Below are 20,187 nucleotides of genomic sequence, written 5' to 3' on the forward strand. Positions count from 1 at the left end.
CATACAAAACTGGAACATATCTCAGCAACCATATGTGCATGGTGGGAATCCTCCCTGGATAGAAGACATACTTACCTCCACTCAGTCATCTGAGGAATTTTGATTTGACAAACAACCCTACATACATGACTTTAGGATGTGGAAAAAGCTGAAGTATTCACAGAAAAGCCCACACAAAAATGGAAAGAACATGCAAACTCCATTTAGACAGCGACAAGGCTGTGATTTGAACTTAGTACTGGTATATAATCACTAACAGTTGCTATCAAGTCTCTGTAAGCCATACTGCTTTAGCTGTATATCGGTTAGGCAGCTGATTTAAATACTTTTTGTGTAATCTGGGTTATTTTTTCATTTAATTAAGACACAAAAGTGTGGTCACACACTCAAATCTATTTGAGATGGATTATTAAATATTTGATATTTCCCACTCAAATAATATGGTTCTGTAACAGTAATGTGAAAATTATTTGCAAATGGATTTTCTTTTGAAGAACATACCTTATGTGTGCTGTTAGAAGTCGTGCATTATTTTCAGCATCAACTAAAACTTAGCTATTATAGTATCAGAGAGAAGAGGCAGAAAAACAATACATTATAGAAAACATCAATGCAGTCTTATTCTATTATTATTTTGTTCTCATTTTTAATGAAACTGCAAAAAATTACAAGTCCTAAAATCAACCAATTCATGGATACCAGTGGGTACCTGACCCAATTGGAAAGTGGAATTCCTCTACTTTTTCCGTAACAAAATTAAAGATCTAAATAATTCAACTTACATAAATATATCATCTGTTTATATCTCTCCCTGTTTTCCCACTCCATCCAGCTCCTTCTCTAAGTTCTCACCAGTCACTTCTGCGTTTGTTAATAACCTGCTTTGTAAGATGAGGCCGACTACTTGTGTACTGGACCCCATCCCCACCACACTACTTAAATCCTGCCTTCATGCCATAATCCCGACTGTTACAACAATAATAAACTCATCCCTTGACACTGGCTCCGTGCCGCTCACTTTTAAAATTGCTTCTGTAACCCCAATGTTAAAAAAGTCTGGCCTTGATGCTGACAATCTTAACAATTTCCGGCCTATTTACCACTTACCTTTCCTGTCAAAAGTTCTTGAGCGTGTTGTAGCTTCCCAACTCACCAATTACCTAACCTCTAATAATTTGATGGAACCCTTTCAGTCTGGTTTCAGGGCGCGGCACAGCTGTGAAACTGCTCTGCTACGGGTAACCAATGATTTGCTTATGGCAGCAGACTCTGGACAAACTAGCATATTAATTCTGTTAGACCTCAGTGCAGCATTTGACACTGTCAGACATGACATCCTACTGTCCAGAATGGAGAACATGCTGGGTATCTCTGGCACTGCCCTCCAGTGGTTCAAGTCCTATCTGAGTGATAGGCAAGAGTTTGTTAGTCTTGGCAACAGCAGATCCAACTCAGCGCCGGTCACACAAGGAGTCCCTCAGGGCTCTGTCCTTGGTCCTCTGCTTTTCTGTATTTATATGCTTCCCCTTGGCCGTATTATCCGTAGTTATGGATTGGGTTATCATTTTTATGCAGATGATACCCAGCTCTACTTCAATGTTAAAAGTGGAACTTCATCAGAGCTTTCTCAGCTCACAACCTGCCTTAGTGAAATTAAAACCTGGATGGAGCAGAACTCTTTAAAATTAAATTGCAATAAAACTGAACTCCTGCAAATTGGGACTAAAATACAACTTAATAAAATGAGCTACTTCCCAGTCCATCTTGGCATTGATCTCATCAGACCTGCCTCTACTGTAAAAAATCTTGATGTCATTTTTGATTCCTCCCTCACTTATTTCGCCCACATAAATCACATTAAGAAACTTTCTTACTTTCACCTCCGTAACATATCCCGTGTTCGCTCCTTCCTCTCCTTCTCTAATGCTGAGAAACTTGTCCATGCTTTTATCACATCCCGCATCGATTATTGTAATTCCCTACTGGCAGGTGCCCCTTCTAATCTTATATCACAGCTCCAGCTTATTCAAAACTCAGCTGCAAGAGTCCTTACTCGAACCAGCAGCAGCGAGCACATCACACCCATCCTGCTCCGTCTTCACTGGCTCCCTGTGTCCTACAGAATCGAATATAAAATCCTACTAATAACCTACAAAGCTTTAAATAACCTCGCACCAAACTACATCAGTGACCTCCTCCATCATTATGTGCCTGCCTGCCCACTAAGGTCCTCTGATTCTGGTAATCTTGTTGTGCCCCTCACTAATCTACACTCTATGGGTGACAGGGCCTTCAGCTATATAGCGCCCAGACTCTGGAATGACCTACCAAAATTAATCAGGTCAGCTGACTCCATGAATTCTTTTAAAAAACAACTCAAAACTCATCTGTTCAGGAAGGCTTTTAGCTCTACTTGACTTTATTACCTTTCTCTCAGTTTACTTCTCTGTCAAGATGCCAATGTAACCTGTATGTGTGTGCTAGACCATCAGTTATGTTGTCTGTTTTTTTTTTCAGAATTTACTGTCTTAATCTTCTTTATTTATTCATCTGGTTTGTACAATGCTATATACTGTATATTCTGCCGTTCTCTATTATATTCTGTAAGTGCCTTGAGCATGGGAAAGGCGCTATATAAATAAAATGTATTATTATTATTATTATTATTAATTCAGGACTGTACTTCAGGCAGCATCATGTAGAGTTCCTCTTCTTCATGCAACTAGAATGAACTACCAGACTTCTGAGTTGAGTTCCTTTAACATGGTGCAGGAGATCCCAGCTGATCAGAAGTGTTAGTCCATAAACTTGTGGTGACCTTCTTGGACCAAACGACCTTCTGGGCACTTCCTTTGGACTCACATGAGTACTCTGAGCTCTGTGGAGTTCCTCACCTTTTTATTTAGTAATTACCTTGTGCTCCTGGCACCTGTGGTAGCATCAATTATGTAAAGACATTATGATGAAAGACTCAAATTCATTAAAGCGTTTTGATTAGGAAACACCCATCCCTTCATCCAACCATGTGTCTTCCTAAAAGACTTGTTTTAATTGTTGGGATACATTAAGCCACACAGATTGATTTTTTTTTTTCATACCGTTCCGTGAGAATGAAAAGAAGGAATAACAGAATTGGACCACTGCTCCCCTTTGAGTCTTTTCATACATTTTTCAGTTGTGGTTATTTTAATGACTTAATTTGAAATGCCTACACGTGAGTGTATTTTTTGTTCATATGATGCCTATATACATACATACAGTTAGGTCCATAAATATTTGGACAGAGACAACTTTTTTCTAATTTTGGTTCTGTACATTACCACAATGAATTTTAAATGAAACAACTCAGATGCAGTTGAACTGCAGACTTTCAGCTTTAATTCAGTGGGGTGAACAAAACGATTGCATAAAAATGTGAGGCAACTAAAGCATTTTTTTAACACAATCCCTTCATTTCAGGGGCTCAAAAGTAATTGGACAATTGACTCAAAGGCTATTTCATGGGCAGGTGTGGGCAAGTCCATCGTTATGTCATTGTCAATTAAGCAGATAAAAGGCCTGGAGTTGATTTGAGGTGTGGTGCTTGCATGTGGAAGATTTTGCTGTGAACAGACAAGATGCGGTCAAAGGAGCTCTCCATGCAGGTGAAAGAAGCCATCCTTAAGCTGCGAAAACAGAAAAAACCCATCCGAGAAATTGCTACAATATTACGAGTGGCAAAATCTACAGTTTGGTACATCCTGAGAAAGAAAGCAAGCACTGGTGAACTCAGCAACGCAAAAAGACCTGGACGTCCAGGGAAGACAACAGTGGTGGATGATCGCAAAATCATTTGCATGGTGAAGAGAAACCCCATCACAACAGCCGACCAAGTGAACAACACTCTCCAGGGGGTAGGCGTATCGATATCCAAGTCTATCATAAAGAGAAGACTGCATGAAAGTAAATACAGAGGGTGCACTGTAAGGTGCAAGCCACTAATAAGCCTCAAGAATAGAAAGGTTAGATTGGACTTTGCTAAAGAACATCTAAAAAAGCCAGCACAGTTCTGGAAAAACATTTTTTGGACAGATGAAACCAAGATCAACCTCTACCAGAATGATGGCAAGAAAAAAGTATGGAGAAGGCGTGGAAGAGCTCATTATCCAAAGCATACCACATCATCTGTAAAACACGGTGGAGGCAGTGTGATGGCTTGGTGTGCATGGCTGCCAGTGGCACTGGGACACTAGTTTTTATTGATGATGTGACACAGGACAGAAGTAGCTGAATGAATTCTGAGGTGTTCAGAGACATACTGTCTGCTCAAATCCAGCTAAATGCAGTCAAATTAATTGGGCGGCATTTCATGATACAGATGGACAATGACCCAAAACATACAGCCAAAGCAACCCAGGAGTTTATTAAAGCAAAGAAGTGGAAAATTCTTGAATGGCCAAGTCAGTCACCTGATCTTAACCCAATTGAGCATGCATTTCACTTGTTGAAGACTAAACTTCAGACAGAAAGGCCCAGAAACAAACAGCAACTGAAAGCCGCTGCAGTAAAGGCCTGGCAGAGCATTAAAAAGGAGGAAACCCAGCATCTGGTGATGTCCATGAGTTCAAGACTTCAGGCTGTCATTGCCAGCAAAGGGTTTTCAACCAAGTATTAGAAATGAATATTGTATTTCCAGTAATTAGTTTGTCCAATTACTTTTGAGCTTCTGAAATGAAGGGATTGTGCTAAAAAAATGCTTTAGTTGCCTCACATTTTTATGCAATCGTTTTGTTCACCCCACTGAATTAAAGCTGAAAGTCTGCACTTCAACTGCATCTGAGTTGTTTCATTTAAAATTCATTGTGGTAATGTACAGAACCAAAATTAGAAATAAGTTGTCTCTGTCCAAATATTTATGGACCTAACTGTAAATATTATCAGCATATTATTTTGAAAACAGTTACCACAAAGTTAAGATGTACAGTAGATGCAACCAGCTTTCTTTTCTTCTTTTTGGTAAAATTATAAACATTACAATTTTCAGGAGATAATATGCAGCTACCTGTCCTTCTAAAACAATGAAACAAGTAAGTAAATGGAATGTTTATAGGTCACCATTAGAAATTTAGCCTTGAATATGAATTATTTTAATGGATATAACATTATAAATAATAATTAATAAGTCACTCAGACGACATAACTGCCAAAGTTTCAGACAGTTTTATGTTAAAAACAGATAAAAGGAACAAAGAAAAATACATCATATCCCAGCTACATGCATCTTCTGAACAACATATTAGACTGTTACACACAATGAAAACTGTTACAGATACAAACTTCACTTGTTTTTGTTGCTGTTTTCTTCCCCTTTCATTCATCAGCCTCATAGTCAGCAAGAAGGAAAGAAAATTGGTGAAGGGGTCTGGATTTCATTTGGACTTACTTTTGATCGTGACGCTTGGAGCCATTTGTCCTCTTTTTGGCCTGCCATGGTTAACTGCTGCCACAGTTCGCTCAGTCACTCATGTCAATGCCTTGACTGTCATGAGCAAAGCAACTGCCCCAGGAGAAAAGCCCAAAATCAGGGAAGTCAAAGAACAGAGAGTTACAGGAATGATGGTATCTGTCTTAGTGGGTAAGTGAATTCATTGTGCTACTGTATTATTATAAAATTAGGAAAAATAAATTGCTATTCAGTAAAGATGGTTAAGTAAGATAACTGAAAAAATAACTATAGTCCGCTATGGCATAATGAATTTCACTATTTATAATCTTTGTTTATCATTACAGGCACCCCAGGGACCTTTGTAGATACAGTATGCTACTGGGGCAAAGTGAGAGGGATTAATTTTTATTATCCTCATTGCTCCAGATGCCATAAAAACGGCAAAAATATGTTTTTCTACTGTATGTGGCAAATCTGAAACATTCAAAATGAAAAGCAGAGTTCTGCAAAATACTCTTGGTTGTTCATGTCAGAAACTACATGAGTAAAGGTTTAGACACAGATCAAAGCCTGATTAAAGGGAAGTGAGTTTAGATTCATTCTGCATGGCATTGTCCATTTCTCCTATTAAAGGTGCACCTATACGGTATATGACTAGTGATTTGCACTTTACTTTAAAGCAAACCAGGAGTAGAAAATAAAATAGCAGAGAGGAGTTATGGGAAATCCTGAATATTTTTAATTCATCTGCTTCCTTTGCTAGGGCTCCTGTCTTGAGCCTAATGCTCAAATGGTAGGCTCTGCCCACCCCTGGACAATGAGTTGGATTAAGCAGGATTGAGAATGGAGTTATATATTATTTTGTAAAATGTAGATGTCTTATTTAAGCTAACTTAGAAACAAAATTCATTATACAGTCAATATACAGTATTTGAGTCATTGAAAAATACCAAATAAACAAACATTAGGAAGCAGACCTAAAACTGCAGTTTGTCCCAATGCTAGGTGAAAATTAGCACCCAAACAAACAAAACAAGTGACATTTCTAGATGATTGATTCGATCACTTAGAAAGTTAAAGATGATTTTCAAAAGGGTGTGCATTTATTTAAACATTTATGCAGTTACAGATTTTTTACTTTGTTCTGTATCATCAATTTGTGAAAAGCTGATTTGTTTAATGCAAGAGTGCACAACAAACTGCCCAAAGGCCAGTCATTTGATGGCTAATAAAACTCCCCGCCTGAAGTACTGTACTTTAAATACACACTATATGAAAATTAAAGTAGCACAAGGGTACATAATTTCAGTCTGCCGTCAAACATACAAAACAATAAGTCTAAAGAAGTATTTTAGGACTGACCCATTTGCATTTGTATTAATAGCCAATAACCTAGGAACTGTTGCAGGACAACCTGATTTGAGGATTAACTATGAATCTTGATCCTCAACAAAGGTTGTTATTACTATTTTATCTTTATTTTTTTCATATCAATTTCTTGGCAACTTAATCATCAGCAATGTAGAATTGGTTATTATGATGCCATGCAATGGTAAATGCTTTGTCCTATGTACTGTATATACATGAATGTGACATCATTGGGCATTATCATGTGAGTTTGGTGGTGGGCTGTGAGCTCTGTGATTTACTGTGTTTGTTTAAAAAAAAAAAAAGAATGACCCTTTTTCTATTGTGAGGATATGTTTCTTAGGCAAGGTCTGTCCAAGGTTTTTCTTTATGTTTTAATTCTTTGACTGCAAGCTGTTTTTGCCATTTTGGTTTCTGCAGCAAGCTCAGCTTTTTGTATACAGACATAGCTTGTTCAGACTATTCTGTCTTCACCATTTGAAAGTAGTTTCTGCCCCATTCACAGAACAAATAATCACCATTTTAGATCCTTTCTTTTATGAAGAGATCAAATCAATTACAACACTTGCACAGACAGATTGTACATGTTTATTCATAAAACTGTATGTAAAGCAGAAACAGAACTTAAATAGAACAATGTTCTCTGTCTTAGTGTTGTGGTTTTGTCAAGAACTGAACAGCCAAAGTAACATTTTTTTAAGAATCATAACAGGTTGCATTTACAAATACGTGCTTTAATGAGTCCCCTAATGAATTGTCCATCATATTTTAACACTGTAGTGATCCTCCCAGTCAGTATTCTCCTGATAAATGAAAAGAACTCTTTTCCAACCTTTTAATGTCCCGTTTTGAAAATTTGCTAAACTTTGTGTATTCTATACTTTCTTCTTTTTCCAACAGTAACTGAAAGATTTCTTTTAAAAAATCCCTGTATTTTTTACTGTTTTAAGAGGTCATTAAATTTTATTATGAAATGAAATATTATCTTTACAGGTTGCTCAATGGTTATGACAGATGTTTTACAATTAATTCCCCTGGCTGTCCTTTTTGGAATATTTTTGTACATGGGAATAACATCTCTCAGTGGAATCCAGCTGTATGAAAGACTGCTTCTTATGTTCACTCCATCAAAGCATCACCCTGACCACATTTATGTTACTAAGGTATGCTGATACATTTTTCTTACATTTGCTTATAGAACAATTCCCATTTAATGTTATTTTATGACACTGTTTGACTCTGTAAGACACTGGTATGTTACATTTGCTTTTCTTTCTTATGCTTCACAAGTGCTTCCATTTAATTGCCAAAGCTTCAGCCCGTTGCAGGACTTACTCACACCCATACTCACCCACACCAGGGTGTTTTAGAGTCAAAAGATAACATAACACATATGTCTTTGGGGTGTGGAAGGAATTCTGGAAAACCTGAAGAAAACAGACCTAGTAATAACATGCAAACTCTAGACTAACAGTGACCTGATTGCCATTTTAATGTAGCCTCTGAAAGTGTTACGACACAACACTAACCACTAGAGCAACATACTGACCCGTTCCAAATTCAAAATATTTATATTAAATGACGGCTTATTAATCAAAAATATATAATGTATGGATAATCAAAGGGAAAACTCAAAGTATAACAGCAAACAGACTAGGCAATATTATCTAGAAACTACCAGTTCTGTGCATCTGTCTGTCTGTGGGAGTAGTTTGCCTTACGTTATCCTGACTCACTAATGACTTTTTCTCATTTCCTGTACTTAATAATAATAATTCATTACATTTATATAGCGCTTTTCTCAGTACTCAAAGCGCTATCCACACAGGGAGGAACCAGGAAGCGAACCCACAATCTTCCACAGTCTCCTTACTGCAAAGCAGCAGCACTACCACTGCGCCACCTGTGAGGACATACTTAAACTTTACTTCTTGAAATCTGGTTGCAGTACCTCCCTTGTGGTCTTATATTAATCTCAGTTGGTCACTAGTAAGGAGTGAGCTTTAAACCCTTCCACAGATTTACACAGATTTATTTTCATCCTTGAAACTACTACTGGTTGTCTTCAGAAATTTCTAAGGTTGTGTCAGTGGCATCTCTCATCTCTGAACAATTATATATAAGTAATAAAGGAATAGATACTCCTCACAGCAACCATGTAGCTCTAAAGGTAGGTCTCTCCAGATCCACATGCCATTCAAATATATACTCCTATGGAGTTCTTTAAACAAATGGGGCATATGGCCCACTGGCAGATGTTTACCCACACTGGCACATGAACAGCATCTTCAGTCTCCACTGAGGGTTTCACTTTTAAAGAAAGGATCCCTTTTCTTACCAGGCAAACCCCTTGCTAGTTGTAAAATCTCTCAAAATCTTATTTTCTCCTTTTAGAACCTTAAATATAATATTTTACTGCTTTCCATTCCTTTGCTGCTAAAATATTTAAGTAACCTTTTAGGTTTGAATTTTCCATTTTTAGAAAAACTGTTGTTCAGCTCAGTTTCGGGTGTTGTGGTGATGCAATGGTGAGTCCCTACCTGGGACTATTCTTCCTTTCTCATCCATGTGTACCGTATGTGGAGTTGGCATATTTTTTTGACATTGATGTGTGTTTGTTCCTGTGTCCTCTAATTCCCCACTGCTGCTCAAAGATGTGCATTCTAGATTACTGGGCAAGTCTAAATTGGCTCTGTAAAAGTGGTTGTGGGGGTGTGTTTTCATGCACTCTCCACCACTTTGTAATAGATAAAGCAGCTTCAGGCAATGAGAGGACAAGGTTGCCTTTTCTTGTTTCTAACTTTGGTGCGCTCATTAGATTAAAAGCTGAAATTTTAGGCATTATTTTGTTCCTATGTCCTAGCTGATTCCCTTCAGAAATCGAATAATTATCTTCCTGCTTCTAATTTGAAAATTGTCCACCATTACATTAACCATTTTTTAAATTCTACCCCTTTGCTTCTCATTCACCTGTACTTGTAGAAATTCATCCCAGTTTATATATTTCTGGTTTAGCTGCATCCATTCAATGCAGAATTTAAATTTAACAACTGTAGTTTTTATAATTCCTCTCTATTTAATCACTTTGAAATTTCTTAGAATTTGATCAGTGATTTTTCATATTTCAGTTACCTTTTTAATCCTGAATTCTGGTGTAATTATTATTGACTTTCCTGACTACATTTAGTATTCAGAATCAATTTACAATTCAGGTGTGCAGCTACCAGGGGGCGTCATTGAACTCCAAACCTCAGAAACAGTAATGCCAGACACACTTTTTACATAAAAGATATTTATTAAATCAAAGCACCTTTACAAGAATCACCAGTGCAAAGATCAATAAGCAAACCACAATACAAAACAAGTGCTTTTTCCTTCCATTCTCCAGGAGTGTTGCTTGCTGCCTCCCGACTCTGACTCCTCAATGTGAGACAGCGGATTTCTTTTCAAGCACAACCCAGTACCGCATTGCCAGTCAGGAGCACTTCTGGGTCATGTGGAAACTAGTACTGTCCTCCCCCAACAGTGCCCTCTGTTAGAACCCAAGGACTCCGACAGGGTTGCCACTTTTGCATTCCAATTCATATGCAACCCTACTGGTGTCCTGATTGGGATGAACCTCAAGGAACTGTTCCTAAAACTGTTCCACAAATCCACTTTCAGGCAGTCCATTCACTATAAACCAATCCTGCGGTCCTTCCATTTTCGCATCCAGTCCGGGGAACTATGACCCTATCCCAGTCAAGACACCCATCTGTCCCCTATAGCATTTCCAGGTTAAGGAGGGAATTGAACCAATAAGTTATAAAGTAGTAAGTTTAATTTTTGAGTGTTTGGGTTACATTTATATACAAAAACTAAAACTAGTAAATTCAATTAAGTAAGGCAAGTTTTAGCAGGCACAGTGAATAAACCGGGGCAAAATAGAGAAACGATCGAGAAAAAGATGAGGTAGTTTTAAAAGTATAATACACAGAATTCACAGCAAGCATATCCTAAAATTTACAAGGTATATAAACTTTAAGAAAACATATCAGTTGATTATTAAGGAATTCAGAGGAAATTCATAAACAAAAAGAAACTGTATATCATGTGCCAGAGAAATACTTTTGAGCTTGTGAGTATATGAGAGAAATGATAAAAAAAAGTATATGAGAATCTGCGGTGGGTTGGCACCCTGCCCAGGATTGGTTCCTGCCTTGTGCCCTGTGTTGGCTGGGATTGGCTCCAGCAGACCCCCGTAACCCTGTATTCGGATTCAGCGGCTTGGAAAATGGATGGATGGATGGTATATGAGAATTGCAAAAAGCCAGTTTGAGCAGAATAATTCTATTTACAAATTTTTTCTAAGTTACTTAACAGTAAAAGTTACCCATTATGAAAAAAAGGATTATCAGGCAAAACCTAGCATCTATAATTATTAGGAAGGATAAATGTCCACTTTGTGTGCTGGTTTTCATGGGCACCACCGTATTGTTTAGTGAAACAACTCCCATTGCTAGTCACATTATATGTGATGTCATTATTCTGCCCCAACAAAAGATGGCATAACCTCATGTTTGAATGTTGTCTACTCTTCAAATGAAAGACCTAAAGTAGCTGATGCTAAAAGACACTGCCAAAAAATAGTTATAGAATATAATTTTGGTTTTTACTTGGTTTCATTTTGTTTCTTTGAACTTTTGGATTTTGTTTTAGGTTAACTGTTCAGTAGTTCTGACATTTATTACTGATCCTTGCTTGTTACTCTAATTTTACAGATTAATTTGTCTATTAAACTGTTCAGCATCTCTTTTGCACCTAATAAAAGTCATAAAGTACCACAAAAGCGGTTGTGTTAGAGTTGGACAAGGCTGAAAATAAGAGAACACTAAAAATATAATGTCAAAATGAAATCCAAAATACCAAGTGAAAGAGCAAAGCAGATCAAAAATAAAATCTTACACTGATATTCTTTGTTAAGAATATGTTAGAGCTTCTGTGGTGAGCTGGCGCTCTGCCCGTGGTTTGTTTCCTGCTTTGCACCCTGTGTTGGATGGGTTTGGCTCCAGCAGACCCCCGTGACCCTGTAGTTAGGATATAGCGGGTTGGATAATGGATGGATGGATGGATGTTAGAGCTTCTACTACTCTGTCTTTCCTTTGAGAAATAGTCAAAACTCAGACCCTTTCTTGTAGGCGGCATAGTGTTTTACAGTGGCAGTTTGATGAGATCACATGTCATATCACCATGAGACTAGCAACAAGAGCCATTGCTATAAACAATATGGTAGCAGCCATAGAAAACAAAACATGAGTTCCATAAACAAAACAAATATATGATAATGTGGCAAAAAAACAATAAAAATGGCAAATAAATATTTTACATTGCTTCTATTGTTTTATGTTAAAAGAAAACAATATAAATATGAATATTCCCAACATAGGCCAGTTAAGTTACCATTTATTTTGTTCAGTTAGAGGTTATCAAGTATTATAGGGGAAATTCAAATCAACAGAACCTCAGCTTTATCATACTTTACAAAAATTAGGTGAACAGGGGTTGACGACTTGTGAGGGAATTAATTGCCTATTCTTATCAAATGTGTTGTAATTATTCCTGTACCGTCACATAAATACTGGAGTTCCATCTTATTTTTAATGTGATCTACGTTAAGTACTGTCAATAATTCTATTAACCTTTTCCTGTATATATTTAGTTATTTAAAATCAGCTGTGACATTAATGTTATTGCATGGTATCACTTATATTTGTTAGATCTACAGGTACGTAGTGAAAAGTCAAGCAAAATGACACCTTTTATTGACAAACTAAAAAGAATACAATATGCAAGCTTTCGAAACAACTCAGGAACCTTCTTGGGGCCTGAGTTGCCTCGAAAGCTTTCATATTGCAATCTTTTTAGTTAGCCAATAAAATGCGTCATTTTGCTTGACTTTTCACTACATTCATAATGGCTAACACAGTACAACACCCTAGTACTGTTAAATCTATAAAACACTCCCACTGTCATTCCAGTATCATTGAAGCTTTCTGCATTAATTATCTCTATTATGCAGTATAACTTGTCTCTTATATGAAATAATTCTTTATTTACATTTTTTGTATTAATTAGCCATACTTTTACCTTTACTTTCTTGTCAGTCTTTTTGAATGCAGTGTATTAAATTTTTCTTTTACTCATTCCTGTCTCTTAGATTATTCAGCATTACAGACTCAGTGTCATAATGTATGTCCATGTCTATATACAACTCCAGTTCAGTTATTTCAATGTTAACATTTCCCGAATTATAACAAGCATTTTCTACAGTATCATGGAATCTATTCATCATTTTTTCAGTTTTCTATCAAATTGTTTATAATGGAACAACATGAATAACAGATTTATGTTGCTATGTGAAAAAGTGCTTAAAAAATGGCACAGACACATATCTGCTTTTTAGATTCTGCATTTTTGTGATGCATTTGGGTACATTTGGTTTTAAGGTTAAGTCAATTTCTCAATCAATTTTTATGTTATATTACAGTTTTTATGCAGCTCATCGTTACTAGACACTTTACTGAGATCATCTCGGTAGAATATATACAGTTAATTGACCAGAAGAAAAATGAACTGAAGTTGTTCAGTACACCTTTTTGCATAACAGCATATGTTACAAATAACAAATAGCCAACCCAGTTTAATGATTATTTGAACGCCACATTACCTGAGCTGATATCAATTGCAGTACACGATACAAAGCAGAAAAAGGTGCCAAGGCCTCCAAGACAGTCGAAGGATTTGTTGCCTGCTCTTGGTGCTCTTCCTCCTACACTAACATGATGACATGCATTGTTATTTGTATTTTTACTTCCGTACCTGCCTACAAAGCCCTTCTTCACAATGTCATTCAATACAGCAGTATCTGAACATGAAAGAATAGTTGAGTTAAATTTACCTATTTTATAAAACCAGTCACAATTCAGTATCGCATTTCTATACCATAACATACAAAGCATTCTGGGATAGATTTTTCTACACCACATGCTGTGCTCTTGTATATACAATTATACTAAACACAGTTTTTTTTTTTACAATTTCTGAAAGGTTCATTCAGTTACTGAACCCATTCCAGTCCCTGACTTACTCCTGGTTTCGTCTAAAACTATTTACAGGAAGCAAAATCTAGATTTCTTTCAAAGTAAAAGACAAAGAGAAATGGCATTTTTCTACCAGTAATGGGAAAGTTAGGGAAAGTTATTTTTTAACAGACCAGGAGATGGACAAGACAGAAAGCAAAATTACAGTTAAATAACGTTTTCATTCTAAACGAAACACTTTTTTGTAACACATACGCCTTGGGAACAAGTAATTGAAATCATTATTTTTCATGTTAGTGTGATGTAGTTACTTACATTCTACAGCTAAAGTGTATTAAAAGGGAATAGTCAAGTTGGTAAGCAAGTGACCATGCCTGCTCTTTTAGGTAATAATTCATTGATTAGTCTCAAGTCATATTTAGATATATCAACTAAAAAATGTCAAACAAGTCAGTTTTTCCAGACTGTCTTTTTGATCCATTTTCTGTTAAAGTCTCAAGTAAATATGTACATTGAGCATAGCCCATGTTTGCTTTTCAATTACAGCACAGGATTACTCAAATCAAAGTATTTCACCAAAAATTAAGATGTTCAAAACACAATATAATATATATTTCAGTGATAAATCTTTTGCTGATTTGCTATTGTGATATTTAAGGCTATTGTTCTCTGAATTCTGCAAAAGCATATAATAGGGTAATCAAAAGAAAGCAATAAATAAGACTTTCACAATAATGTACACAGTACATTATGTAAATATGTTAGCTGTCTGCACAATGTTATCTGTAAAAAAATAAACCCTTAAAAACTGTGGGACTGTATTTAGAAACAGTTCCCACTAAAAATGCTGTATGATAGCAGTTCAATAGTTTTATTGTGTTGTATTGCAGCTGGCTGTTTATAAAATGTGTATTAATTTCAGTATTACATATAATAATCAATTATAAATATGTATGATATCAATGTGTACTTGTTCTTAATTCTTCTGTACTTTTTTTTAATCTTAGGTAAAAACATGGCGTATGAACCTATTTACCTGCATACAGCTGTTCTGCATTGTCATTCTTTGGATAGTGAAATCGACTGTGGCTTCGTTGGCCTTCCCATTTATCCTCCTCATGACTGTACCTCTGCGCAGATTCATTTTACCACGCATTTTTGAAGACCGGGAGCTAAAAGCAGTATGTTTCTTTCAGTTTTTTTCTGCTAAATCTTTAGAGAACCTTTAACATATTTTAAGGAGCACTGATTCTTTTATACTTAATTCCCAATAAGTTTTGATTTACATTAAATGTACTTTGGCTGGCACTGTGGGTAGCACTGCCTCCTCATGGATACAGTATCGTGGGTTTCAATCCTATTCCTGGTCTATATCTTCCCCCTGTGTCTTGTGGCCTGTACTTGTCATTCTAACAATAGCAGACTAGAGAAGTGCTTTTTTTAAATAGAAAAGAATCATGGTGAAGCTTTCACATTAATTCCCAAGCTCTTATAAGCTTATAATGGAAAGATATTTTCATTGTGTATTAAACGTCAATTTAAAAAAAATCATGGCTGCATTTGCAATATTTAAGACTGCCACAGTCATTGCTCATTTTGTCCACGATCATAACTTCTTGTACCATTGAGGTTTCTCAAGGAAGCTTTCTTCTTGCCATCCATCATGGTTATTCATTACGATTTTTAATTACAATAACTTCACACTCTTTTTCACTTCTTGAAAATATGAAAATGTGATTGTTGTCTTTGATGATGTCCGTGTTACTCTGGGTCTCAGATCATTACACTTCACAAATAAATACACTTCTGGCATCCAAACTCATTAATACAGTAATCCCTCCTCCATCGCAGGGGTTGCGTTCCAGAACCACCCGCGAAATAAGAAAATCCGCGAAGTAGAAACCATATGTTTATATGGTTATTTTTATATTGTCATGCTTGGGTCACAGATTTGTGCAGAAACACAGAAGGTTGTAGAGAGACAGGAACGTTATTCAAACACTGCAAACAAACATTTGTCTCTTTTTCAAAAGTTTAAACTGTGCTCCATGACAAGACACAGATGACAGTTCTGTCTCACAATTAAAAGAATGCAAACATATCTTCCTCTTCAAAGGAGTGCGCGTCAGGAGCACAGGCTGTCAGAAACAGAGAGAAAGCAAACAAATCAATAGAGCTGTTTGGCTTTTAAGTATGCGAAGCACCGCCGGTACAAAGCTGTTGAAGGCGGCAGCTCACACCCCCTCCGTCAGGAGCAGGGTGAGAGAGAGAGAGAGAGACAGAGAAAAACAAAACAGTGAAAAATCAATACGTGCCCTTTGAGCTTTTAAGTATGTGAAGCACCGTGCAGCATGTCGCTTCACGAAGCAGCTGCACACAGAAGGTAGCAACGAGAACATAATCTTTCAGCATTTTAAGACGAGCGTCCGTATCGTCTAGATGTGCGAACAGCACCCCTGCTCACACCCCCTACGTCAGGATCAGAGAAAGTCAGCGCAAGAGAGACAGAGAAAAGTAAGTTGGGTAGCTTCTCAGCCATCTGCCAATTTCGTCCCTTTTATGAAATCAACTGGGCAAACCAACTGAGGAAGCATGTACCAGAAATTAAAAGACCCATTGTCCTCAGAAATCCGCGAACCAGCAAAAAATCCGCGATATATATTTAAATATGCTTACATATAAAATCCGTGATAGAGTCAAGCCGCGAAAGGCGAAGCACGATATAGCGAGGGATCACCGTACTGATGGACAAAGACATTCTAAAATCATTTCTTCACAAACTGATATTTTCATAGAGACAAACACGTCCAGATATATCAGAAAATAAATTGTAAACTAGAAGGGCATTAGAAAATTACTGAGATTTCTGAAGTGATTAAGAATATATAAGATTACACTTTAATTATTTTAATGTAACCTATAAACTTAATAGTGTAATTTCTTCACAGATCAATATTTTTTTATAGACTAACATGTCCAGATTTATCTGCGGCAACACCCTAGAAAACACTTCAGAAAAACAAATTGCAAACTACAGGGATATGAGGAAATTATTGAGATTTCTAAAGTGATTAATAATGTATAAGATGACCCTTTAATTAATATAATGTAACCTATAAACCTATAATAAATAGAGCCAGCGCCCTCGGTTCCCTGACCAACATGATGAAGAAGCTGAAATGGGTCTTAATGTTTTAACATACACTATTGAAAATGTCTTTTAAAAATTACTTCAAAGTACTTCATCTTTAATGTTTTGGGAAAACTTTGGGTAGTTTATGGTTTATGGAACAACTTTCTGGTTCTGCTATCTGCTTCTGATGTGTTTCCTTGTGTGGAATGCTGAGGCACAGAGCTGAAATGAAAAAAAACAAGTAACCTTCTCCTCAACAAGCCTGTCCCCATGAGAATTCCTATGTACTCCAAGGCCAGTCAAGAAATACAATACAGTAAAATCTCTCCCTCTACAACTGTCCTAAGGATTTAACCTTGTACACCCCCCCATGACAGGTACATATAGATGTATGCTAGTTATATACCTAGATCATCTCAACTTAGTAACCAGAGGATAAATTTATATTTTAGATCACTATGAACCCATGCATGTGTGTTACATTGCTTTTGTATTAGATGATTGCTTCCACTGACTATCTTCTAAAATAAACAGAATTTTAAAATTGAAAGATGAATTTGACAAGCACTTAATTCTATAATTTCATATCTAGATAATTAGATTTATTGAAGAATATATTTTTATCATATGCAGAGTTTAAGTATGTGGTCATGGGAGGTCTGGCCCACCCAGAGATGTACTATGTTACTAAATTTTTCTTTTTATATTTTTAATTTCACAGCTAATGCAAATATATTCATAATCAAAAATTATGATAATTAAATACATCCTACCCCAAGCAACATTCTCTTGCACACCGCCTACCCTTGAAAAAAATCAAAAAAACTTTCAGCACAACTTCAATTACAGATTAGTTTACTGTTTCAAATTTAGCTTAAGAGAGGGGAAGACGCTTCAACTTGTATATTTTTAACAGACCCTCAGTAATCAGCCTGAGCTATTGAAATTGCTAAAGAGTCACACGAGTCTGCCTACAGCCTATGTCTGATATTGCTACCTATACAAACAGCGGTGAGATGCTTTGAGCAAACCTCTGTTATTTAATATATACAATGTGACAAAATATTCAATAAACAAAAATGTCACTTTTGATAAAGTAAATACAAAACTTTAAACGGTGCAACTTTCCACCAATCCATCTTCTAAACCCACTTGTCCAGAGCAGTGTTACAGTTTAGCTGGAATCTAACCCAGCAAGCATCGGGCACTAGTTCATCACAGAGTGAACACACACACACACACACAAATGTCAATTGCCAGTCCACTTAACCTGCATGTCTTTCCAAAAAGTGAACAATATGCAAGCTTTCAAGGCAACTCGAGCCCCTTCTTCAGGCAAGATTTAATCATTACATCTTGCCTAAAGAAGGGGACTGAGTTGCCTCGAAAGATTGCATATTGTAATCTTTCTAGTTAGCCAGTAAAAGGTGTCATTTTACTTGACTTCTCACTACATTCATAATGGCTAACATGGTACAACACCCTAGTACTACAAAAAATGAACCTAATCCCAGAACACACTGAATGTTACGCCATTCATACATTTTCTAAGTCGTTTAAAAGACAAGAACATGTTTATTTTGCTTTGAGTACAATAAGCAGATAAACAAATAGAAACAAAAAGTCATTTCAATATTGTTACTTGTGTACATTTTCATAATTTCAAAGTTTTGAACATGTTACTTTGAGATGTAAATTATACTGTAACTTTATATTACAAACACTTTATGATATTTGTCTTTATTAATATTTATTAATATTTAACATGAAACTCTTAAAAACAAAATTATCAGAGCTGGAAGTAACAGAGATAAAGATGCTAAGATTCACATTGGGTGTGACGAGGATGGATAGGATTAGAAATGAGGACATTAGAGGGTCAGCTCAAGTTGAATGGTGGGGAGACAGTCAGAGAGGTGACATTGCGTTGGTTTGGACATGTGCAGAGGAGAGATGCTGGGTATATTGGGAAAAGGATGCTAAGGATAGAGCTGCCAGGGAAGAGGAAAAGAGGAAGGCCTAAACGAAGGTTTATGGATGTGGTGAGAGAGGACATGCAGGTGATGGGTGTAACAGAGCAAGATGCAGAGGACAGAAAGATATGGAAGAAGATGATCCGCTGTGGCGACCCCTAACGGGAGCAGCCGAAAGAAGAAGAAGAAGTCTGGCTAAATGTCCAACTCAGATTGCTTTTCACTGTTGTGCTTGGCCATTTCACATCATATCAGGTCAACAGCAGTTAAATCAATATGAAATTCATCATTTCCTTTTGTTATGCATAAGAACACACACACACCATGTTATCTCTGGTGATCACTTTGTTTTTCCAGCAACAGCTAATGTTCAGTAAGCACAATATGACATGATCCCATTTCCACACAGGATAATCATTTTATTCAGCTTAAATTTTCTGATTTGGCAATAGTCATGTTACCATTATCTGTTAAAAGCTTAAGCAATATCTACTCATTAGAAATATTTTTTCTCAAAATTTCATCTCCACATGTTCATCATTTTGAACAAAAACTGCCTGCTGGCATTTATAAACAGTGATTACCTCATAATGGAAAATGTGTTGAAAAAACTGTAGCTTTATTTTCAAGTACAGCTTTAATTTTTATAAGAACGGATTAAAGTATTCTTCTACACCTCTCTCTGCATTTCTCAAGCTGGGAAATTTTGCTGTGACTATGTCCATCTCATAAGCTGCGGTAAGTTTCAGCCGTGATGAAAGACATCCTAGTTAAGTTTCTTGTAAGCAAGAATCCTCAGACTTTTAATGCTGAAGCAAATACAAAGCTTTAGTTTAACTTTCTATTCCTAAACATAAAAACATTCTTAAAAGTATCAGCTTGTAATATGCACCATTCATCAACAAAGGTTAATTTAGGTAGCTTCCACCCTCCTCTAAATGTAGTCAGAACTGTTTTTTTTCTATTAAATTCATACTTCTCTCTTGATGTTGGACCAGAATTGGAAAAAGTTAAAAAGAAAAAAAACTATTTTCCTTTCATTACTGTTGTGGGAAAAAAGCAAGTTAAAAAATTAAACCAGTCAATGTGTTATACTGTATTTTAAATGTGTGATGATTCATATCATGTTTTTCAAGCTTGCTTTCTTACCTATTGATTTATTTATTTGTTTAAAAAATAAATAAATGATTCACTGCCGCAGTCAGTGCT

General features: G+C 36.3%; 1 protein-coding gene across 1 annotated transcript in view; it reads left to right on the forward strand.

The window, feature by feature from the left end:
• The window catches only part of LOC114656143 (anion exchange protein 3), a 313,389-nt gene that overhangs the window by 287,760 nt on the left and 5,442 nt on the right, over positions 1-20,187 (forward strand). The window contains 3 exon segments of the mRNA XM_028807571.2: positions 5,361-5,614; positions 7,787-7,956; positions 14,880-15,053. Coding sequence (XP_028663404.2) covers positions 5,361-5,614; positions 7,787-7,956; positions 14,880-15,053 — 598 coding nt within the window.

This window comes from Erpetoichthys calabaricus, chromosome 8, assembly GCF_900747795.2.
Source record: "Erpetoichthys calabaricus chromosome 8, fErpCal1.3, whole genome shotgun sequence".
In the NCBI taxonomy this organism is placed as follows: Eukaryota; Metazoa; Chordata; class Cladistia; order Polypteriformes; family Polypteridae; genus Erpetoichthys; species Erpetoichthys calabaricus.